The following is a 24,974-nucleotide window of genomic DNA, read 5'->3' as shown; positions in this document are numbered from 1 at the left end:
TATATACACACACACACATATATATATATATATATATATATATATATATATATATATTAACTGGCTCCAGAAATTTAAACAGATTTGTAATTGACTTCTATTAAAAAATCTTAATCCTTCCAATAATTATCAGCTGCTGAAGTTGAGTTGTTCTTTTCTGTCTGACAACAGTGCTCTCTGCTGACATCTCTGCTTGACTCAGGAACTGCACAGAGTAGAAGAGGTTTGCTATGGAGATTTGCTTCTACTCTGGACAGTTCCCGAGACACGTGTCATCAGAGAGCACTTAGACAGAAAAGAACAACTCAACTTCAGCAGCTCATAAGTACTGAAAGGATTAAGATTTTTTTTTTTATAGAATTAAATTACAAATCTGTTTAACTTTCTAGAGCCAGTTGATATATAAAAAAAAAGGTTTTTTCCTGGATAACCCCTTTAATCTTTCTACTGGTTATCCTACAAGGAATACATGTGTGGCAGAGGGTGTGATGCAGGGCAGATGGAATTACCCTAGGAGCAGATGGCATTAACCCCTTGTATTTGTGACATCAGGGCGTGGTTTATCCTCAATACCACCTGAAGGTTTACTGCTGATCCTGGGCTAGGCACGGGGGCAATAATGACTCCGACGCCAAGTTACGGAACAATGGTAGCTTTACTGAGTTAGACAGGTGGAGCATTCTATACAGCTTAGCCAGGGCCCACGGGGGTGACCAGTGACTCAGAGACCTTACGGCTTGATGGGATTTGTAGTGGACTGGGAAAATTTTGATGCAGACCATGCTGACTGAAGATAGGTTGACTTTGACTGACTTGACTATGACAGACTATGACTGACTTCACCCCTTCTGTAGCTTACCAGGTTTTGACTGGACCTATGGGACAATGGACTTGAGAATATGTGGCTGCTTGACTGAATTTAGGCCTCGTCTGGACTCCAGACACACAACTAGGACTGGACGTCACTGTTCCTCAGCAAGGACTTTACTGGAACTCAAGAGAGTAAGCAAGCTCCACCAGGGCTCATATGAGAGAGACTAGAAGGGGTCCCATAGGTCACCCTTAGGTCACATGGTCACTGATACCTCACTGGGTTACAATCACATGACAACTGTTCTTAAAGCTATAACACTTTTATATACAATAAACAGTATAACACAGGCATAACGGAAATATACAAGGGGACAGGTGTAGGGGGGCAGGGGACACTGTAGGGAGGCTGTCTGACAGGGCAGCAAGGGTACAGGAGTACAATTCCTGTACTGGGCCACCACACATGCCCCTGCAGAATAGTCTACAGTGCCTTGGAAGGACCCTAGCAAGCAGAATCTACAGTCTACAATTCCGTCCGGTGAAAACACCACAAGTCTCAGCAAGGCTACAAGGCTCGCAAGGGGTAAGCTGCACTCTCACACTAAGGCCAGCTGTCTGTGTGTTAACATCTGCACAAGCTCAGTAAAGACAGTTATCCGTAACCTGACGTCGGTGTGTTTATCTGCTCATCGCGTCTGGCCCAGGAGAAGCGGCCTCCAACTTTCGGACCGTGGATTAGAAAAAAGGTGCCCTGGCATCACGAAGTGAACAGGAACTCTTACTAACACCCCGTGGCTGTCACATTTGCAAGGAACAACTACATTACTGTAGGATTCAATGAGGTAAGCAGTTGTGACATCACTGTAGGATTCCATGAGGTAAGCAGCTGTGACATCACTGTAGGATTCAATGAGGTAAGCAGTTGTGACATCACTGTAGGTTTCCATGAGGTAAGCAGCTGTGACATCACTGTAGGATTCCATGAGGTAAGCAGCTGTGACATCACTGTAGGTTTCCATGAGGTAAGCAGTTGTGACATCACTGTAGGTTTCCATGAGGTAAGCAGCTGTGACATCACTGTAGGATTCCATGAGGTAAGCAGTTGTGACATCACTGTAGGATTCCATGAGGTAAGCAGCTGTGACATCACTGTAGGATTCCATGAGGTAAGCAGCTGTGACATCACTGTAGGTTTCCATGAGGTAAGCAGTTGTGACATCACGGTAGGTTTCCATGAGGTAAGCAGCTGTGACATCACTGTAGGTTTCCATGAGGTAAGCAGCTGTGACATCACTGTAGGTTTCCATGAGGTAAGCAGTTGTGACATCACGGTAGGTTTCCATGAGGTAAGCAGCTGTGACATCACTGTAGGTTTCCATGAGGTAAGCAGTTGTGACATCACGGTAGGTTTCCATGAGGTAAGCAGCTGTGACATCACGGTAGGATTCCATGAGGTAAGCAGCTGTGACATCACTGTAGGATTCCATGAGGTAAGCAGCTGTGACATCACTGTAGGTTTCCATGAGGTAAGCAGCTGTGATATCACTGTAGGTTTCCATGAGGTAAGCAGTTGTGACATCACTGTAGGATTCCATGAGGTAAGCAGCTGTGACATCACTGTAGGATTCCATGAGGTAAGCAGCTGTGACATCACTGTAGGTTTCCATGAGGTAAGCAGTTGTGATATCACTGTAGGATTCCATGAGGTAAGCAGCTGTGACATCACGGTAGGATTCCATGAGGTAAGCAGCTGTGACATCACTGTAGGATTCCATGAGGTAAGCAGCTGTGACATCACTGTAGGATTCCATGAGGTAAGCAGCTGTGACATCACGGTAGGTTTCCATGAGGTAAGCAGTTGTGACATCACTGTAGGTTTCCATGAAGTAAGCAGCTGTGACATCACTGTATGTTTCCCTTGAGGTAAGCAGCTGTGACATCACTGTAGGATTCAATGAGGTAAGCAGCTGTGACATCACTGTAGGTTTCCATGAGGTAAGCAGTTGTGACATCACTGTAGGATTCCATGAGGTAAGCAGCTGTGACATCACTGTAGGATTCCATGAGGTAAGCAGCTGTGACATCACTGTAGGTTTCTATGAGGTAAGCAGCTGTGACATCACGGTAGGTTTCCATGAGGTAAGCAGTTGTGACATCACTGTAGGTTTCCATGAGGTAAGCAGCTGTGACATCACTGTATGTTTCCCTTGAGGTAAGCAGCTGTGACATCACTGTAGGATTCAATGAGGTAAGCAGCTGTGACATCACTGTAGGATTCAATGAGGTAAGCAGTTGTGACATCACTGTAGGATTCCATGAGGTAAGCAGCTGTGACATCACTGTAGGATTCAATGAGGTAAGCAGTTGTGACATCACGGTAGGCTTCCATGAGGTAAGCAGCTGTGACATCACGGTAGGATTCCATGAGGTAAGCAGCTGTGACATCACTGTAGGTTTCCATGAGGTAAGCAGTTGTGACATCACGGTAGGTTTCCATGAGGTAAGCAGCTGTGACATCACGGTAGGATTCCATGAGGTAAGCAGCTGTGACATCACTGTAGGATTCCATGAGGTAAGCAGCTGTGACATCACTGTAGGTTTCCATGAGGTAAGCCGCTGTGACATCACTGTAGGTTTCCATGAGGTAAGCAGTTGTGACATCACTGTAGGATTCCATGAGGTAAGCAGCTGTGACATCACTGTAGGATTCCATGAGGTAAGCAGCTGTGACATCACTGTAGGTTTCCATGAGGTAAGCAGTTGTGACATCACTGTAGGTTTCCATGAAGTAAGCAGCTGTGACATCACTGTATGTTTCCCTTGAGGTAAGCAGCTGTGACATCACTGTAGGATTCAATGAGGTAAGCAGCTGTGACATCACTGTAGGTTTCCATGAGGTAAGCAGTTGTGACATCACTGTAGGATTCCATGAGGTAAGCAGCTGTGACATCACTGTAGGATTCCATGAGGTAAGCAGCTGTGACATCACTGTAGGTTTCTATGAGGTAAGCAGCTCTGACATCACGGTAGGTTTCCATGAGGTAAGCAGTTGTGACATCACTGTAGGTTTCCATGAGGTAAGCAGCTGTGACATCACTGTATGTTTCCCTTGAGGTAAGCAGCTGTGACATCACTGTAGGATTCAATGAGGTAAGCAGCTGTGACATCACTGTAGGATTCAATGAGGTAAGCAGTTGTGACATCACTGTAGGATTCAATGAGGTAAGCAGCTGTGACATCACTGTAGGATTCCATGAGGTAAGCAGCTGTGACATCACTGTAGGATTCAATGAGGTAAGCAGTTGTGACATCACTGTAGGATTCCATGAGGTAAGCAGCTGTGACATCACTGTAGGATTCCATGAGGTAAGCAGCTGTGACATCACTGTAGGTTTCCATGAGGTAAGCAGTTGTGACATCACGGTAGGTTTCCATGAGGTAAGCAGCTGTGACATCACGGTAGGATTCCATGAGGTAAGCAGCTGTGACATCACTGTAGGATTCCATGAGGTAAGCAGCTGTGACATCACTGTAGGTTTCCATGAGGTAAGCAGCTGTGACATCACTGTAGGTTTCCATGAGGTAAGCAGTTGTGACATCATTGTAGGATTCCATGAGGTAAGCAGCTGTGACATCACTGTAGGATTCCATGAGGTAAGCAGCTGTGACATCACTGTAGGATTCCATGAGGTAAGCAGTTGTGACATCACGGTAGGTTTCCATGAGGTAAGCAGCTGTGACATCACGGTAGGATTCCATGAGGTAAGCAGCTGTGACATCACTGTAGGATTCCATGAGGTAAGCAGCTGTGACATCACTGTAGGTTTCCATGAGGTAAGCAGCTGTGACATCACTGTAGGTTTCCATGAGGTAAGCAGTTGTGACATCACTGTAGGATTCCATGAGGTAAGCAGCTGTGACATCACTGTAGGATTCCATGAGGTAAGCAGCTGTGACATCACTGTAGGTTTCTATGAGGTAAGCAGCTGTGACATCACGGTAGGTTTCCATTAGGTAAGCAGTTGTGACATCACTGTAGGTTTCCATGAGGTAAGCAGCTGTGACATCACTGTATGTTTCCCTTGAGGTAAGCAGCTGTGACATCACTGTAGGATTCAATGAGGTAAGCAGCTGTGACATCACTGTAGGTTTCCATGAGGTAAGCAGTTGTGACATCACTGTAGGATTCCATGAGGTAAGCAGCTGTGACATCACTGTAGGATTCCATGAGGTAAGCAGCTGTGACATCACTGTAGGTTTCTATGAGGTAAGCAGCTGTGACATCACGGTAGGTTTCCATGAGGTAAGCAGTCGTGACATCACTGTAGGTTTCCATGAGGTAAGCAGCTGTGACATCACTGTATGTTTCCCTTGAGGTAAGCAGCTGTGACATCACTGTAGGATTCAATGAGGTAAGCAGCTGTGACATCACTGTAGGATTCAATGAGGTAAGCAGTTGTGACATCACTGTATGCTTCCCTTGAGGTAAGCAGCTGTGACATCACTGTAGGATTCAATGAGGTAAGCAGCTGTGACATCACTGTAGGATTCAATGAGGTAAGCAGCTGTGACATCACTGTAGGATTCAATGAGGTAAGCAGTTGTGACATCACTGTATGTTTCCCTTGAGGTAAGCAGCTGTGACATCACTGTAGGATTCAATGAGGTAAGCAGCTGTGACATCACTGTAGGATTCCATGAGGTAAGCAGTTGTGACATCACTGTAGGATTCCATGAGGTAAGCAGCTGTGGCATCACTGTAGGTTTCCATGAGGTAAGCAGCTGTAACATCACTGTAGGATTCAATGAGGTAAGCAGCTGTGACATCACTGTAGGATTCCATGAGGTAAGCAGCTGTGACATCACTGTAGGATTCAATGAGGTAAGCAGTTGTGACATCACTGTAGGATTCCATGAGGTAAGCAGCTGTGACATCACTGTAGGTTTCCATGAGGTAAGCAGCTGTAACATTACTGTAGGATTCAATGAGGTAAGCAGTTGTGACATCACTGTAGGATTCCATGAGGTAAGCAGCTGTGACATCACTGTAGGATTCAATGAGGTAAGCAGTTGTGACATCACAGTAGGTTTCCATGAGGTAAGCAGCTGTGACATCACTGTAGGTTTCCATGAGGTAAGCAGTTGTGACATCACTGTAGGATTCTATGAGGTAAGCAGTTGTGACATCACTGTAGGATTCCATGAGGTAAGCAGCTGTGACATTATGGTAGGATTCAATGAGGTAAGCAGCTGTGACATCACTGTAGGATTCTATGAGGTAAGCAGTTGTGACATCACTTTAGGATTCAATGAGGTAAGCAGCTGTGTACACAGTTCAGCAGAATCCAATTGAAAACAATAGGAGGCTGCTGCACCAGAATTTTCAAGCGGAATTTCTCTGCTTTGTAATTCTGTAGTGTGAACATAGAACCCACTCCTGACATCACGAGTTTGTCAGATAAGTTCTCAGCCGTGCGCGGTGTTTGTTCATGAATTCTGAATATGTGGTATAACCTACATTTCGGCAAGATATTAGTAAATCACCACGTTTTTGACAGGATTCCGTATGTTGCTTGGCCTGAAGCCTTGTTCCCGGCGCGGCTCTCGTGGCAAAGCTTTGGCATTCTTGAAATATTCCTGTAGACGACAATGTATCTGACAGATAGTTCTGTTGGATGGAAAGTTTTCAACTGGAAATGCCTTGTAAGGGCTGAGCAGAGTAAGCGAGGGACGCGGGGCCATAAATCATCTGCGCTGTATGGAGCCGTACATCATTGTGGGGGCCCTAGAAGGAGGGGCCACGTTTATAAAACTCCTATACTGTTTATATGACTATACAGCTATAACGCTATAAACCGCAAACTAATATATACAATAGATTCTACGCCTCTGTATTTACTAGACTACCGTATATACTCGAGTATAAGCAGAGTTTTTCAGCATGATTTTTCGTGCTGAAAACGCCCCCCCTCGGCTTATACTCGAGTGAACTCTCCGCCTGTCAATCCCTTCTCAGTGGTCTTCAACCTGCGGACCTCCAGAGGTTTCAAAATGCAATTCCCAGCATGCCCGGACAGCCGATGGCTGTCCGGGCATGCTGGGAATTGTAGTTTTGAAACATCTGGAGGTCCGCAGGTTGAAGACCACTGCAGCGTTCGTCATCATCCAGACCCCCCTTTAGTTTTCTTCTCACCTCCCCTCGGTGGGAAGTTAGGGTGAGCTGGTCTGGGCCATCTATGCTGCAGGGACCGTCTGGTGGGGAGGGTTAGTCGTTCCGGGCTGTCCATTTTCACCGGGGGGGCCCTGAACGTCGTCGTCAAGGCAACGTCACTAGTCCGGGAAGGCCCGGAGAAGAGGGCCCCCCTGGTGAAAATGGACAGCCCGGAACGACTAACCCTCCCCACCGGACGGTCCCTGCAGCATAGATGGCCCGGACCAGCTCACCCTTCCTTCCCACCGAGGGGAGTCGAAAACTAAAGGGGGGGTCTGGATGATGACAAAGGCCGCAATGGTCTTCAACCTGCGGACCTCCAGAGGTTTCAAAACTACAACTCCCGATGGCTGTCCAGGCATGCTGGGAGTTGTAGTTTTGCAACATCTGGAGGTCCGCAGGTTGAAGACCACTGATGAAGGGATTGACAGGTGGTGATGATGAAGGGGGGGGATGATGACGGGGGTCTGGATGATTACATGGGGGGATGATGTATTTCCCACCCTAGGCTTATAGTCGAGTCCATAACTTTTCCTGGGTTTTTGGGGTGAAATTAGGGGCCTCGGCTTATATTCGGGTCGGCTTATATTTGAGTATATACGGTATAAGCAGAGAATGTCTATATACAGGAGGGAATTTTAAATCTCAGATTTATCTGAACATTTTGTTGCCAAAAATGGGACTAAGAAAGTTTCTGACTTAAAATGTAGGTTTTCTTCTAAAAAAAAAATTTAAAATAAATGCGCTGTACAGATATTTTCATCACTTATCACATCAGTTTTTTCTCCAGCTACATGTCCAGAAAGGAGCATTTCATTCAGGAAAATAGGGGAACACTCCAAGTTCCTAGTGAGTATTTTTAAGATAAGTCTTTAATGAGACGACGAGAAGAATGTGAAACCAGGGGCAAAACCTGAACAGCGGGGTGAGAAAAATAAAACATAAATTTATTCCGGATACAACAGGTTATGTATGGACTAGAGTCAACCAGGTGCTAAGAATAGAGAAATAATTCAGCTATTTATTCCTTATACATCTGAAGGATAAGAGACCAGGAATAAACCAAGACTGAAGGCGGAAGCCGGAGGAACAATGGGGGTCAGATTATGAGACACGCTAAAAATATGCATCAACAAAGCGCAGGATGCCTAATAATTACATAGCAGAAAACATGCCGAGTCGTCATTCTTATCGCAGGAGGGGGGCTTCATATCTCTGTGGGAGGAAGAGGAATTTTTGGCAATAAAAGCTTCATTTGTGTATGTAAGAAATGCAGCAAAAATTAGAGATAGAGCCACTGGAGCCACAAATAAAAAAAAATCCAGGCGTGTAGTATGTTTTCTGTATTGCTTCGCTGCACTTTGCAATAGTTCTGACTGAAAAATTGATCATTTTTAGTGTTGGGCGCGAATATTCGCAAAAAAAGCCTGCGAATATGCGAATTTTGCGAATATGTGACAAATATTCGTCCATATATACGCGAAATATCGCAAATTCGAATATGGCCTATGCCGCTCAACACTAATCATTTTGTGTATACAGCCCATCTGTAGACCTATATGTCTCCATGGTTACGCACTAGCGTAGTCTGATCTTGCTGTCATGTGTTACTCCATCCCATCTGCTTAAAGGGGTACTATACAAAGGATGGGGGATAAGATGTCTGATCGTGGGGGGGTCCAAAGGATAGGGGATAAGATCTCTGATCACATCACACCCCTCAATGTAAGTCTATGGGAGGGGGCGTGGCGGCAGCCACGCCCCCTCCCATAGACTTGCATTGAGGGGGCGGGGCAGCGGAGTAGCCCTTTAATAATAGGGTGCATTGTATTCGTATTCCATGATTTGACTCTAGTGTGTATCAGGTTTGACTGCGAATAAAAAGCACAATAGCCCTGATTTACAAAGAGTGTCGGGTTATTTTCAGAGTGTTATTTGTTTTTCCCCAGACAATTTTTTTCATACACGTATTTATCAATGTTTCGCACATGTCGGGAAAATTCTGTCGCACGATATAAAAAATTAAAAAAAAGGGGGGGGGGAAGTGTCGCACAGGAAAAATAAAGCGTAAAGTAAATAAATAAAGCAAAGTAACTCTGCACCAGGATGTAACTTTACATTCATGGTCGTTAATGGGTTATCAAACAAAAAGTAAAAATAAATAAATAAATAAATAAAAAGAAATGAAAGCCAAGATTTAAAAAAAAAAAAAAAAGTGTCATTCAAAAAAATCTAATAAAAAATATAATATAAAAAGCTACTAAGGGGACAAAGTAACAGGATTTTCCAAAAACCCAGACTTTTTAACAGATTCCCCGCACCTCCAGGCAGTCGGGTTTTCAAGTTCAGTAATTCACTATTTTTCTGGTGGGTTTTTAAAGGGCTTTTAACTCCGCCCCTAGACATCTTATCCCCTATCCAAAGGATAGGGGATAAGATGTCAGATCACCGGGGTCCCGCTGCTGGGGACCCCGGGGATCGCTGCTGCAGCACCCCGCTATCATTAATGATGGGCAATACAGGGGCCGGAGCATCGTTATGTCACGGCTCCGCCCCTCGTGACGTCACGGCCCGCCCCCGTCAATACAAGTCTATGGGAGGGGGCGTGGCGGTCGTCACGCCCCCTGCCATAGACTTGCATTAAGGGGACGGGTTGTGATGTCATGAGGGGCAGAGCCATGACGTCACGCTGCTCCGGCCCCTGTATTGCCCATCATTACGCACAGAGCGAACTCGTTCTGTGCAGTAATGATGGCGGGGTGCTGCAGCAGCAATCACGGGGGTCCCCAGCAGCGGGACCGCGGCGATATGACATCTTATCCCCTATCCTTTGGATAGGGGATAAGATGCCAGGGTGCGGAGTACCCCTTTAAATACAACTGTCGGGTTTTCAGGAAAATTTCGGGAACACGCCCCTAATTATGCAAACCACGCCCCCTTAGTCAGGTTAAAAAAATACTCTCATTGAAAAACCGTTGCGTTTTTACTAGTAAAATGTGGCGCACAAAGTGTTGCACAACCGGATGAAGTGAGTCGGGATCATGTTAGTAAATCAGGGCTAAATATGTTAGTGCTATATAAAGTATAACTGGAAATAAATTATTGATATGTATATATATTTTTTTTATATGTCATCTAATTGTGTAATTGAATGAATAGAGATTTGTATATATATATTTTTTTTAATCAATAGAGCGGAGAACGTACAGTATTGAGATTCGCTTATCTCTGATTGGGTATAGGGCAATGCTGCCACCTTGTGTTCACTGCCTGGTATTACAGATTCCAGTGCGGAGGCTTGAGAAAAAATTGTGGAAACACCTATTCAGACTTGTATATTTTTGTATTTAGGACTTAAAATAGAGACAGAGCAATTCCGCATCTGAATAATAGCTTTTTTTTTTTTTAAAGAGGTTTTTACTGTAGTGTCCCAATGCAACTGTTCCGGTTTATTGCTTGCATAAATATGTACGAGGTACGGGAGAGTTGATGTAAAAGTGTTTATGTGCATTGCATCATAGCTATTTCATACACTGAGGCAGTGTTTCCCAACCAGGGTGCCTCCGGCTGTTGCTAAACTACAACTCCCAGCAAGCCCGGACAGCCAGAGGCTGTCCGGGCATGCTGGGAGTTGTAGTTTTGCAACAGCAAGACGCATCCTGGTTGGGAAACACTGCACTGAAGTATTATAAGTGTAAAGCAGTAATTCCCAACCAGTGTGCCTCCAGCTGTTGCAAAACTACAACTCCCAGCATGCTCAGACAGCCTTTGGAGGTCCCTTATTACATTCATATTCCGATATCTCCTTCTCACTTTAAAGGATTACTCTGGTGGGAAAACAATTTATTTTATATCAACTGGTGCAAGAAAGTTAAACAGATTTGTAAATTACTTCTTAATCCTTCCAGTACATATTAGCTGCTGTATGTTCCAGAGGAAGTTGGGTAGTTCTTTCCAGTCTGACCACAGTGCTCTCTGCTGACACCTCTGTCCGTATCAGGAACTGTCAAGAGAAAATCCCCATAGCAAACCTCTCCTGCTCTGGACAGTTCCTGACATGGAAAGAGGTGTCAGCAGAGAGCACTGTGGTCAGACTGGAAAGAATTACACAACTTCCTCTGGAGCATACAGCAGCTGATAAGTACTGGAAGGATTAAGATTTCTTTAATAGAAGTAATTTACAAATCTGTTTAACTTTCTGGCACCAGTTGATTTAAAATAAATTGTTTTCCACCGGAGTAACCCTTTAAGGAAGGAGCAAAGAAACAAAGATCCGTCCATGTGCACGTGCCCAACATCTGACGCCCTGTATACTGCTATTTCCCAATCTATACGGCCATTTGTGAAAGGAATCACAGTGACGATATTCGGTTACAAAAAGTTTATTTTCCTGTTTACAACATAATTTGATTCTCCCTGGCAGCTTCCTGTGTCCGGGATCCTATAGAGCAGTGGTCTTCAACCTGCAGACCTCCAGATGTTTCAAAACTACAACTCCCAGCATGCCCGGACAGCCGATGGCTGTCCGGGCATGCTGGGAGTTGTAGTTTTGCAACATCTGGAGGTCCGCAGGTTGAAGACCACTGCTATAGAGAATATTGCAACTCAGCTTCACTGAAGTCAAGGGGGCTATAAGCTGCAGTACTGCACAAATCCTGTGCACTGGGGTGGTGCCATTTGTGACTGAATGCGCCGTGTTCTTCTGATCTTTGTTTCTTTGCTCCTTCCTTAAAGGGTTACGCCGGTGGAAAACAATTTATTTTAAATTAATCGGTGCCAGAAAGTTAAACAGATTTGTAAATTACTTCTATATAAAAATCTTAATCCTTCCAGTACTTATCAGCTGCTGTATGCCCCACAGGAAGTTGTGTAGTTCTTTCCTGTCTGACCACAGTGCTCTCTGCTGCCACCTCTGTGTCTGTCAGGAGCCAGAGAGATTTGCTATGGGGATTCACTCCTGCTCTGGACATATCCTGACATGGACAGAGGTGGCAGCAGAGAGCACTGTGGTCAGACTGTTTTTTTGATCCTGTTCCGCTGGATGTCGGACCTTTACTGCCTGTGTCCAATCTCGCCTGCTCTCTTAAACACTGTGTCAGAGCTTTTAGAAATAATACCCCGTGCCATTTTATTGCCTCCTGGCGCTATTTCATTACCCCCTTGTGCAAATACATCACCCAACATGCCATATTATTAACTCCTTGTGCCATTTCATCAACACCCCCCCCCCCCAGAGCCATTTTATTACCCCCCCTGGGCCCTTTCATCAACCACCCATCGCTCCTCCCCCACCCCAGTGCTATTTCATCACCTCCTTGAGCCATTTCATTTCATATACCACACATACACCCCCGGCCGTTTCACCATCCCCCCGGTGACATTTCATCCCCCTCCTTGAGCCCTTTCATCAACGCCCCCCCCCCCGTGCCCTTTCATTACCCCTTTGAGCCATTTCATCATCCCCTCGGTGACATTTGATCCCCTACCTTTTGCCATTTTATCATTTCCTTGTGCTATTTAATTTCGCCCTTGTGCCATTTCGTCACCCCCCCCATCCCCCCCCCCGCCCGCAAGTGTTTTTAATTGGGTTCCGCAGGATTCGAATCCCGATGCAGGGCTCCACTGTGGACTCCTGAGTGGGCTGTCACTCCGGCTGGTCTCAGAACTCCCCACCAGAGCCCTCCGAGAACAGGTGAGTTGCTGGATCCCATACAGGAGATCGTGGGGGTCCCAGCAGTTGGACCGACTGCGATCAGACACTTATCCCCTGACCTGTGGATATAGTATAAGTTGATTTCCCCAGAGTACCCCTTTAATTTCTTTAACGGCGTACTCTGCTGGAAAACATTTTCTTTTAAATCAACTGGTGCCAAAAACATAACAGATTTGTAGATTACTTCTATAAAAAAAATCTTAATCCTTCCAGTACTTATCAGCTGCTGTATGCTCCACAGGAAGTTGTGTGGTTCTTTCCAGCCTGACCACAGTGCTCTCTGTTGACACCTCTGTCCATGTCAGGAACTGTCCAGAGTAGAAGCAAATTCCCATAGCAAACCTCTCCTGTTCTGGACAGTTCCTGATATGGACAGAGGTGTCAGCATAGAGAACTGAGGTCAGACAGAAAGGAAATTCAAAAAGAAAATAACTTCCTGTGGAGCATACAGCAGCTGATAAGTACTGGAAGGATTATGATTTTTTAATTGAATTAATTTACAAATCTGTTTAACTTTCTGGAACCAGTTGATTAAAAAAAATGTTTTTCAGTGAAGTACCCCTTTAACCTGTTAAGGACCAAGGGCGTAAACTCACGCCCCTATTCCCGCTCCCGTGATATAACGCTGGGTTACACGGTAACCCCGCATCATATCACGGCGGGCCCGGCGTCATAGTGAAGCCGGGACCCGCCGCTAATAGCGCGTGGCACTTATCGCAGTGCCGCCCCCTATTAACCCTTTAGCCGTGCGCTCAAAGCTGAGCCGCGTGGCTAAAAATGAAAGTAAAATGTGCCGGTTAGCTCAGGGAGCTGTTCGGGATCGCCACGGTATAATCGCGGCATCCCGAACAGCTGTAGCACAGGAGGAGGTCTTCTTACCTTCCTTCCTGCAGTCCGATTGCCGAATGAATGCTTCAAGCCTGAGATCCAGGCTCGAGCATTCAATCACCGAAAACACTGATTGATCCATTCCTATGGAGATGCATCAATCAGTGGTAAAGATCAGTACATGCAATGTTATAGCCCCCCCTGGGGGCTATAATATGGCATAAGAAAAGTGTAAAAAAATCATTAAGCCTTTCAATGATCCCTTCCCTTTCAATGGCGTACGCGCAAAAAAATAGTGTATTTTTGGTCACTTTTTATATCATGAAAAGATGAATAAAAAGCGATCAAAAAGTCCGATCAATGCAAAAATGGTACCGCAAAAACTTCAGATCACAGCGCTAAAAATGAGCCCTCATAGCGCCCTGAACACGGAAAAATAAAAAAAGTTATAGGGCTCAGAAAATGACAATTTTAAACGTATAAATTTTCCTGCATGTATTTATGATTTTTTTTTCAGTAGTAATAGAAAATCAAACCTATACAAGTACAGGGTATCATTTTAACCGTATGGACCTAGAGAATAACGAAAAGGTGTCATTTGTAACGAAAAATGTACTTCATAGAAACGGAAGCCCCCAAAAGTTACAAAATGGCATTTTTTTTTCAATTTTGTATCACAATGATTTTTTTTCCCATTTTGCCGTAGATTTTTGGGTACAATGACTGATGTCATTACAAAGTAGAATTGGTGGCGCAAAAAATACGCCATAATACAGATTTTTAGGTGGAAAATTGAAAGAGTTATGATTTTTTAAAGGTAAGGAGGAAAAAACGAAAGGGAAAAAAACGAAAAATGCCTGGTCCTTAAGGGGTTAAGGAGTGGCTGACAGCAAGCAGAGGCCATGAAAGTGATAATTAAAGGAGTAGTCCAGTGGTGACTCAGTGGTTAACAACTTATCCCCTATCCTAAAGATCTCCTGTATGGAGCCCCGACAGCCCGCGGAAAGGGGGCGTGTCGACCTCCGCACGAAGCGGCGGCCGACACGCCCCCTCAATACAACTCTATGGCAGAGCCGAAGCGCTGCCTTCAGCAATCTCCGGCTCTGCCATAGAGATGTATTGAGGGGGCGTGTCGGCCGCTGCTTCGTGCGGGGGTCGACACCCGCTATCTGGCCGGAGAGCCGGGGCCCCGTACAGAGAGATCGCGGGGGCCCCAGCGGTCGGACCCCCCACGATCTCAAACTTATCCCCTATCCTTAGGATAGGGGATAAGTTTTTCACCACTGGACTACCCCTTTAATCTAAATATAAAATAAATGAAAATTATTTTTATAAGAAATACTCTATATTTTTAGTAAGGATCTTGGCTTCTAGACGATGAGGAATGGAAATACTAAGTGTAACAGAAAGTCGCACAATTTTTTTATATACAACCATCGCGCTTTGTCTCGTCCCCCGGAACCCGGCTATTATTTCTCCATAAACTGGAGACACGAGCGTTACCTGGACCATAGATGACGCCGTCCTCAGCTCTGAATGTGCGCACAGCCTCATAAATAGAAACATTAACCTGAAATTGAAAAATAAATTAACTACAAACAGACCTCATAACATAGATCTGCGGGAAACTATAGCGACAAAGTACACAAATAACAAGGAAATTCACGGGAACGGCTGGCGTGGAATGACACAGGGCAAACACAGATTACAAAAGACGGGACATCCTGGCAATGAAAATGGCCAGAAACAGGAAAAAGGGTACAAAAAAATACATTGATAATATTATACGGTATAAGACGTAATAGAAAGTGAATAAAAATAAATAAATAAAAAATTATACAGAAATAAACTAGCACAGTGTTGATTGTGCCTCCAGCTGTTGCAAAACTACAACTCCTAGCATGCCTGGACAGCCTTTGGCTGTCCAGGCATGCTAGGAGTTGTAGTTTTGCACCAGCTGGAGGCACACTGGTTGGAAAACTACAACTCCCAGCACACCTAGACAGCTAAAGGGTGTCCGGGCATGCTGGGAGTTGTCGTTTTGCAACAGCTGGAGGCGCATCTTTTGAAAAACAGGCAGTAGAGTAACAGGGCTACGCAGGGATTTGTCTGTAGTCTGTAACCATGGAGACATACAGGTCTGTGTAGATGCTGTATACACTAAACAAGATTTGCAAAGTTCCTTCATTTCTTATATTAAAGGGGTACTCCCCTGGAAAACTTTTTTTTTTTTTTTAAATCAACTGGGGCCAGAAAAATTTAACAGATTTGTAAATGACTTCTATTAAAAAATCTTAATCCTTGTAGTACTTATCAGCTTCTATTTGCTCCACAGGAAGTTCTCTTCTTTTTGAATTTCCTTTTCAGTCTGACCACAGTGCTCTCTGCTGACACCTCTGTCCATTTTAGGAACTGTCCGGAGTAGGAGAAGTTTGCTATGGGGATTTGCTCCTACTCTGGACAGTTCCTGACACTGACAGACGTGTCAGCAGAGAGCACTGTGGTCAGGCAGAAAGGAAATTCAAAAAGAAAAGAACTTCCTGTGGAGCATACAGCTGCTAATAACTACTGGAAGGGTAAAGATTTTTTAATAGAAGTAATTTACAAATCTGTTTAACTTTCTGGCACCAGTTGATTTAAAAAAAATGTTTTCCAGGGGAGTGCCCCTTTAACTAAAAACTATAGTCTAGTAAATGTATAGTTGTTTTCTGCATTTAGGCCAAGCCTGTCTTATCAATGGGAAACAGAAATTCCTCAGAAAGTCATCAGAAAAACATAAGGTTGCAGATGAAAGGAGTTGTATGGGACAGTATGCTCTATATCAGTGTTTCCTAACCAGTGTGCCTCCAGCTGTTGCAAAACTATAGCTCCCAGCATGCCCGGACAGCACCGCCATTTACTGTAAGATATCATTAACATTATATTTTACTAGTTCAGACATTTCCGCAAGCGGCAAAACCAAATATGTTTATTTATTTTATTGTTTTACATTTTCGATTTGTAAAAAGGGGGCCATTAGATTTTTTGAGGGGAGGGGACTATTTACATTTAATAAAACATTATTATTATTTATTTATTTTCTATTTATAGCATTATAGCAATCATTAAATTACTGTTACTGACCATCAGGTTTATTTATTTTATTGTTTTACATTTTTGATTCGTAAAAAGGGGATCATTAGATTTTTTGAGGGGAGGGGACTATTTACATTTAATAAAACATTATTATTATTTATCTATTTTCTATTTATAGCATTATAGCAATCATTAAATTACTGTTACTGATCATCAGGTTTATTTATTTTATTGTTTTACATTTTTAATTTGTAAACAAAAAGGGTCATTAAAATTTTTTGAGAGGAGGGGATTATTTACATTTAATAAAACCTTATTTATAATTTTTTTTTACTATTTATAGCATTATAGCAATCATTAAATTACTGTTACTGACCATCAGGTTTATTTTATTTTATTTTATTGTTTTACATTTTTTATTTGTAAAAAGAGGGTCATTAGATTTTTTTTTTGAAGGTAAAGGATTATTAACATTTAATAAAACATTATTATTATTATAATTTTTTTTTTTTTTTTTTACTGACCATCAGATTTATTTATTTTATTGTTTTACATTTTTTATTTGTAAAAAGGGATCATTTGATTTTGAGGGGAAGGGATTATTTACATTTAATAAAACATTATTATTATTATTATTTTTTTTTACTATTTATAGCATTATAGCAATCATTAAATTACTGTTACTGACCATCAGGTTTATTTATTTTATTGTTTTATATTTTTTATTTGTAAAAAGAGGGTCATTTAATTTAAAAAGGGGAGGGGATTATTTACATTTAATAAAACATTATTATTCTTATTATTCTTATTTTTTTTTTTTTTTTACTATTTATAGCATTATAGCAATCATTAAATTACTGCTACTTTTCTGGTCTGCAAAAAGGCAGGCCAGAGGAGAAGATTGCAGGAGCATTCTGGGAGCAGGTAATCAGAACCTGGGGGTGATAGGAGTGTGATTGCTGGGGCTGTACTCACTACTTTGTGCCTGCACTCACTGGAGGGGGAGAGGAGTCAGTGCGGCCAAGCTTCAGATATTGCAGGAAGCCTTCCTTTCTAGTTCCTGGTTCTATCCCAATGGGAACCTGGTGACCACATTCCTGTCACTGTGGGATCTCAGCATGTACAGGCTGCCTAAGAGTGACAGGAGTGTGATGGAAGCAACTAGAGATGAGCGAACTTACAGTAAATTCGATTCGTCACGAACTTCTCAGCTCGGCGGTTGCTGACTTTTCCTGCATAAATTAGTTCAGCTTTCCGGTGCTCCAGTGGGCTGGAAAAGGTGGATACATTCCTAGAAAAGAGTCTTCTAGGACTGTATTCACCTTTTCCAGCCCACCGGAGCACCTGAAAGCTGAACTAATTTATGCAGGAAAAGTCAGCAACCGCCGAGCCGAGAAGTTCGTGACGAATCGAACTTACTGTAAGTTCGCTCATCTCTAGAAGCAACCACAGTACTATCACCCCCATCAGACTGTACAGAGGGGAAAAACAAATTATATTGTTTGGGGGGGGGGGGGGGGGTCTATTAAGGGTGGGCACAAGGGGGCCCCATGATCTTCTATTGCCCGGGGGCCCCATGAGGTGTCAGTCCACCCTTGACCTATAGCTTATTGTCTGTTTTTTTTTACTATAGGTGATTATGTCGGTAATATATCAGAGATAGTTATGAGTAGCAATGGGGTTTAAGAAATCAATAGAAGTAAAGTTGTAATCAGTTTTTTAAACATTCCCCAAACACAACTGAGTGAAAACCGCAGATAGCGGGGTCTGGTCCCGTGTAAATATTAGTAATGTAACTATGGAGAAATGTACCAAAATATGTCTTTTCAGAAAGACTAAAAAAAACATAAGACTGTTTTTACTCATTATGAATATAAGTGCAAACAGCTGTCTCTGTGATCTGATGCAGTGGTCTCAAACTGTGGCCCTCCAGATGTTGCAAAACTTCAACTCCCAGCATGCCCGGACAGCCAACGGCTGTCCGGGCATGCTGGGAGTTGAAGTTTTGCAACATCTGGAGTGACTGCAGTTTGAAGACCACTGCACAAAGGGATGAGATGAGAAGGAAGCCTTGATTTACCTTTCAGTGACAGTGTGGATCCTCTGGAGAAGGCAGACAGGCTTTTGGCTGTCCTGACATACCGGGAGTTGAAGTATTGCAACATCTGGGGGGGGCAAAATTTGGGACCACTGATTTGATGAGTTGTTATAGATAAGGCTGCGTTCACACGGCTGTCTAGACCCTTCCCGTTCTTTTCCCGTCAAAAATAAAAACAGGCTTAAAAAAAAAATTAAGAAAAACGGAAAATAACGGATGCAAACGGATGTTATCCCTTTGTATCCGTTATTGTTCAGTTAATAAACGCATGCTCAGAAGTAAAAACGGATCAAAAAAACCGATTGATAAAATGGATGCAAATGGATGACATTAACCCCTTAAGGATGAAGGGTTTTTCCATTTTTGCATTTAAATTTTTTCCTCCTCACCTTCTAAAAATCATAACCCTTTCAATTTTGCACATAAAATTCCATATGATGGCTTATTTTTTGCGCCACCAATTCTACTTTGCAGTGACATTAGTCATTTTACCCAAAAATCCACGGCGAAATGGAAAAAAAATTCATTGTGTAACAAAATTGAAGAAAAAATGTCATTTTGTAACTTCTGGGGGCTTCCGTTTCTACGCAGTGCATTTTTCGGTAACAATTACACCTTCTCTTTATTCTGTAGGTCCATACGATCAAAATGATCCCCTACTTATATAGGTTGGATATTGTCGTCCTTCGGAAAAAAATCATAACTACAATCAGAAAAATGTATACGTTAAAAATTCTCATTTTCTAACCCCTATAACTTTTTTATTTTTCGGCGTACGGGCCGGTATGAGGGCTCATTTTTTGCGCCGTGTTCTAAAGTTTGTATCGGTATCATTTTTGTATTGATCGGACTTTTTGATCGCTTTTTATTCATTTTTTCATTATATAAAAAGTGACCAAAAATACACTATGTTGGACTTTTGAACTTTTTTGCGCGTACGCCATTGACCGTGCGATTTAATTAATGGTATATTTTTTATAGTTCGGACATCTCCGCACGCGGCGATACCACATGTTTTTTTTTTTATGGGAAAAGGGGGGTGATTCAAACTTTTATTAGGGAAAGGGTTAAATGACCTTTGTTAACTTTTTTTTTCCACTTTTTTTTTTGCAGTGTTATAGGTCCCATAGGAGGCTATAACACTGCACACACTGATCATTGTTATCCCATAGGAGGCTATAACACTGCACACACTGATCATTGTTATCCCATAGGATGCTATAACACTGCACACACTGATCATTGTTATCCCATAGGATGCTATAACACTGCACACACTGATCATTGTTATCCCATAGGATGTTATAACACTGCACACACTGATCATTGTTATCCCATAGGGGGCTATAACACTGCACACACTGATCATTGTTATCCCATAGGGACCTATAACACTGCACACACTGATCTCTTATACTGATCCCTGCAAAGCCATAGCTCTGCATGGATCAGCGAGATAGGGGCTCGATTGCTCAAGCCTGTAGCTCAGGCTTGGAGCAATCAAACGCCGATCGGACGTGACGGAGCAAGGTAAGGGGGTCTCCGCTCACATCCTAGCTGATCGGGACATCGCGATTTTATCGCGATGTCCCGATCAGCCCAGCTGAGCTTCCAGCAAGCGTTTACTTTCATTTTCAGACGCGGCGGTCAACTTTGATCGCCGTGTCTGAAGGGTTAATAGAGTGCGGCACAACGATTGGTGCTGCGCGCTGTTAGCCCAGGGTCCCGGCTATCATTAGCAGCTGGGACTGACCCGATGTGATGTGTGACCCCATTTTAAACACCGGGACCGGGCGTAGGGCGTACAGGTACGCCCTACATCATTAACAGGTTAAAGGCACCTCCATTTTCCATAGACTTCAATGTTACATTTACTGTATCCGTTTTTTCTCCCGGAAAAAAAACAAACGGAAATGAGCTCAGACGGGTGCAAACGGGTGTGAAAGGATTGTAAAAATAAATCCCATTGACAACAATAGAATTATTTTACAACCATTTGCAATCCGTTTACAAGCAGCAACAACGGAACCTGAAAGGTTACATACAGAAATTACACATTCCCCCTAATGATATGCAAATAAAGCAAAATAATAAAAGTTTTCCAATTTTGCATTTTGTTTTTATTCCACGCCAAGTTCAAAACCTCTACTCGCTATGTCGGTAAATTCTTGTTTACCCCAGAGGCTAAAAATCCCTCCAGACCCAATGACATCTGAAGGTTTACAACAATTGTATCCAGTCTGTTTGTTTGGTAAACAATCTGGTCTCTATGTAATATACATTGTTGCAAACTGGACAGGCAAAACATTATTCTACTGTACACAATTGTGGACAAAATTGTTGGTACCCTTTAATTAAAGCTAGAAGGACGCACAACGTTCCTGAAATAACTTTAAAGGGGTACTCCCCTGGAAAACATATATATATATATTCTGGTGCCAGAAGGTTAAACAGATTTGTAAATTACTTCTATTAAAAAAAATCTTAATAATTCCACTACTTATCAGCTGCTGTATGCTACAGAAGAAGTTGTGTAGTTCTTTCCAGTCTGACCACAGTGCTCTCTGCTGACACCTCTGTCCATGTCAGGAACTGTCCAGAGCAAGAGAGGTTTGCTAGGGGGATTTGCTCCTACTCTGGACAGTTCCTGACATGGACAGAGGTGTCAGCAGAGAGCACTGTGGTCAGACTGGAAAGAATTACACAACTACCTGTGGAGCATACAGAAGCTGATAAGTACTGGAAGGATTAAGATTTTTAAATAGAAGTCAAATCTGTTTAACTTTCTGGCACCAGTTGATTTAAAATAAATTGTTTTCCCACCTGGAGTACCCCTTTAAAGTGAGAAGGAAATATCTGATATGAATGTAATAAGGGACCCCCTAAGACAGTCTGAGCATGCTGGGAGTTGTAGTTTTGCAACAGCTGGAGGCACCCTGGTTGGGAATTGCAGCTTTACACTTTTAATACTTCAGTGCAGTGCTTCCCAACCAGAATGCATCTAGCTGTTGCAAATCTACAACTCCCAGCATGCCCGGACAGCCTCTGGCTGTCCGGGCTTGCTGGGAGTTGTAGTTTTGCACCAGCTGGAGGCTCCCTGGTTGGGAAACACTGCCTCAGTGTATGCAATAGCTATGATGCAATGCACATAAACACATAAACACTTTTTAGCAGCTGTATACTACAGAGGAAATTCTTTTCTTTTTGAATTTCCTTTTTGTCTTGTCCACAGTGCTCTCTACTGACACCTCTGTCCGTATCAGGAACTGTCCAGAGCAGGAGAAAATCCCCATAGCAAACCTCTCCTGCCCTGGACAGTTCCTGACACGGACAAAGGTGTCAGCAGAGAGCACTGTGGTCAGACTGAAAAGAACTACACAACTTCCTCTGTAGCATACAGCTGCAAATAAGTACTGGAAGGATTAAGATTTTTTAATAGAAGTAACTTACAAATCTGTTTAACTTTCTTGCACCAGTTGATTTGAAAAAAATAGATAAAAAATTAAAATGGTTTTCCACAGGAGTAACCCTTTAACGGCCGACGACTGTGGAGGACACCACTGCTAAAAGCAAATCATAGAAAAGGGAGACTGGAATTTGCCAAAAATAAATATGTGACAAGACACCAAGCTTCTGGGAGAACATCTTTAGGACACATGAGACAAAACTGGAGCTTGTTTTGAGTCTGAACAGGGTACAATGAAATCTCCAGACTATTCAGGAATTCTGGAGCCAAATGTGCTGCTCAGTGTCAGGAAGCTTTATCTCAGTCCCAGGTCCTGGCTCCTCTAATAGGATAATGACCCAAAACACACAGATATAAACATCTGAGAACGGTCACCCATTGGTTTTAGAGATGAGCGTACCTACAGTAAATTTCATTCGTCACGAACTTCTCGGCTCGGCGGTTGATGACTTTTCCTGCATAAATTAGTTCAGCTTTTAGGTGCTCCCGTGGGCTGGAAAAGGTGGATACAGTCCTAGGAAAGAGTCTCCTGGGACTGTATCCACCTTTTCCAGCCCACGAGAGCACCTGAAAGCAGAACTAATTTATGCAGGATAAAGTCATCAACTGCTGAGCCGAGAAGTTCGTGACGAATGGAATTTACTTTAAGTTCGCTCATCTCTAATTGGTATAAAAGTAATAGGAAATAATAGTTTTCCTAATACACTACAGCTAGAAAGGGGGAGATTTATCAAAACCTGTGCAGAGAAAAACTTGCCTAGTTGTCCATAGCAACCAATCAGATCACTACTTTCATTTATAAGAAGGCCTGTGAAAAATGAAAGAAGAGATCTGATTGGCTGCTATGGGCAACTGGGCAAGTTTTCCTCTGCACAGGTTTTGATAAATCTCCCCCAAAGTGCTTAAAGGGGTACTCCGGTGGAATTTTTTTTTTTTTAAATCAACTGATGCCAGAAAGTTAAACAGATTTGTAAATGACTTCTATTAAAAAATCTTAATCGTTCCAGTACTTATTAGCTGCTAAATACTACAGAGGAAATGCTTTTCTTTTTGAAACACAGAGCTCTCGAGCACAGTGCTCTCTGCTGACAACTCTCTCCATAAGAACTGTCCAGAGTAGGAGAAAATCCCCATAGAAAACATATACTGCTCTGGACCATTCCTTAAATGGACAGAGATGTCAGCAGAGAGCATTGTGCTTGTGATGTCAGCAAGAGAGCACTCTGGTCATGATGTCAGCAGAGAGCTCTGTGTTCCAAAAAGAAAATAACTTCCTCTGTAGTATTCAGCAGCTAATAAGTACTGGAAGGATTAAGATTGTTTAATAGAAGTAATTTACAAATCTGTATAACTTTCTGGCACAAATTGATTTAAAAAAAAAAAATATATATAGTTTTCCCCCTTTAGTACCCCTTTAAACCTGTGTCTGATGGTCACTGCATCTTGAATTTTACAGGCACCCTATTTACCCTCCACCAGGCACCCTACACAATGTGTGCCCAGGCAGAGGCGTAGCTATAGAGGTAGCAAAGGTAGAAGTCGCACTGGGGGCCCTGGTGCCTAAGGGGGGCCCCAATACACATCTGCCTCATAAGAGAGCAGTACAATCATTGGCATATGTGGCCCTGTTGCAGATTTTGCATCGGGGCCCAGAAGCTACAAATTTCCCAATCAGGGTGCCTCCAGCTGTTGCAAAACTACAACTCCCAGCATGCCCAGACAGCCGTTGGCTGTCCGGGCATGCTGGGAGTTGTAGTTTTGCAACAGCTGGAGGCACACTGGTCGGGAAACACTGTGTTAGACCCTTTCACTACCAGTGCCACCCTGTTTATCACTGCTGTGTCAATCAGTAAAGTGTACTTGAGCCAGAGGTCAACTTCCTGCCATTGTGACAACATATTGGGTGACCACATGTACTACAACTCCCAGCACAATGTCACCATCTACAGGCCCAGGGTCACCGAACTATACTATCATTTTACTGTTTACTCATTGTTACAATCCTGGCAAAACAATCTTCACCAATGACCAAGGCAATACCGTATGTATGCACGTGCAGTTATTGCCACAGCTTCTTAAAGGGGTACTCCGGTGGAAAACTTTTATTTTTTTTAAATCAACTGGTGCCAGAAAGTTAAACAGATTTGTAAATGACTTCTAATAAAAAAAATCTTTACCCTTCCAGTATTTTTTAGCAGCTGTATACTACTGAGGAAATTCTTTTCTTTTTGAATTTCTTTTTTTTTGTCTTGTCCACAGTGCTCTCTTCTGACACCTCTGTCCGTGTCAGGAACTGTCCAGAGCAGCATAGGTTTGCTATGGGGATTTTCTCCTGCTCTGGACAATTCCTGATACGGACATAGGTGTCAGCAGAGAGCACTGTGGACAAGACAAAAAAATAAATTCAAAAAGAAAAGAATTTCCTCTGTAGTATACAGCCGCTAATAAGTACTGGAAGGATTAAGATTTTTTTTAATATAAGACATTTACAAATCTGTTTCACTTTCTGGCACCAGTGGATTTAAAAACAAAAAATGTTTTCCACCGGAGTACCCCTTTAAGTCTTTAGAGCTCTGTTGTTCTGATACAAAGCTCCAAATCTCCTGCTACACACAGCCATAGAGGTACAAACATGACATGTCTGACTGCCTGTGTGCAGTATTCATCACTGAGATCAATAAGAGATGTGTATATCCATGTGCTGTGAGCTCCCCCTTCAGGCGACTGCTGGCAGCCATTAATTTATCATGTAACACTATGGATGAATAAA

The 24,974-nt window shown here is 43.0% G+C and overlaps 1 protein-coding gene across 1 annotated transcript in view; it reads right to left on the bottom strand.

Annotated features, from left to right (window-relative positions):
- NID2 (nidogen 2) overlaps positions 1-24,974 on the bottom strand; it is a 115,750-nt gene that overhangs the window by 88,254 nt on the left and 2,522 nt on the right. The window contains exon 2 of the mRNA XM_056545167.1: positions 15,069-15,135. Within this exon, the coding sequence (XP_056401142.1) occupies positions 15,069-15,135 (67 nt within the window). The remainder of the gene's footprint in view (positions 1-15,068; positions 15,136-24,974) is intronic.

The sequence above is a fragment of the Hyla sarda genome, chromosome 11 (genome assembly GCF_029499605.1).
Source record: "Hyla sarda isolate aHylSar1 chromosome 11, aHylSar1.hap1, whole genome shotgun sequence".
In the NCBI taxonomy this organism is placed as follows: Eukaryota; Metazoa; Chordata; class Amphibia; order Anura; family Hylidae; genus Hyla; species Hyla sarda.
Note: the sequence above shows the minus strand (reverse complement) of the source record. Positions and strands in the feature narration are given on the sequence as shown.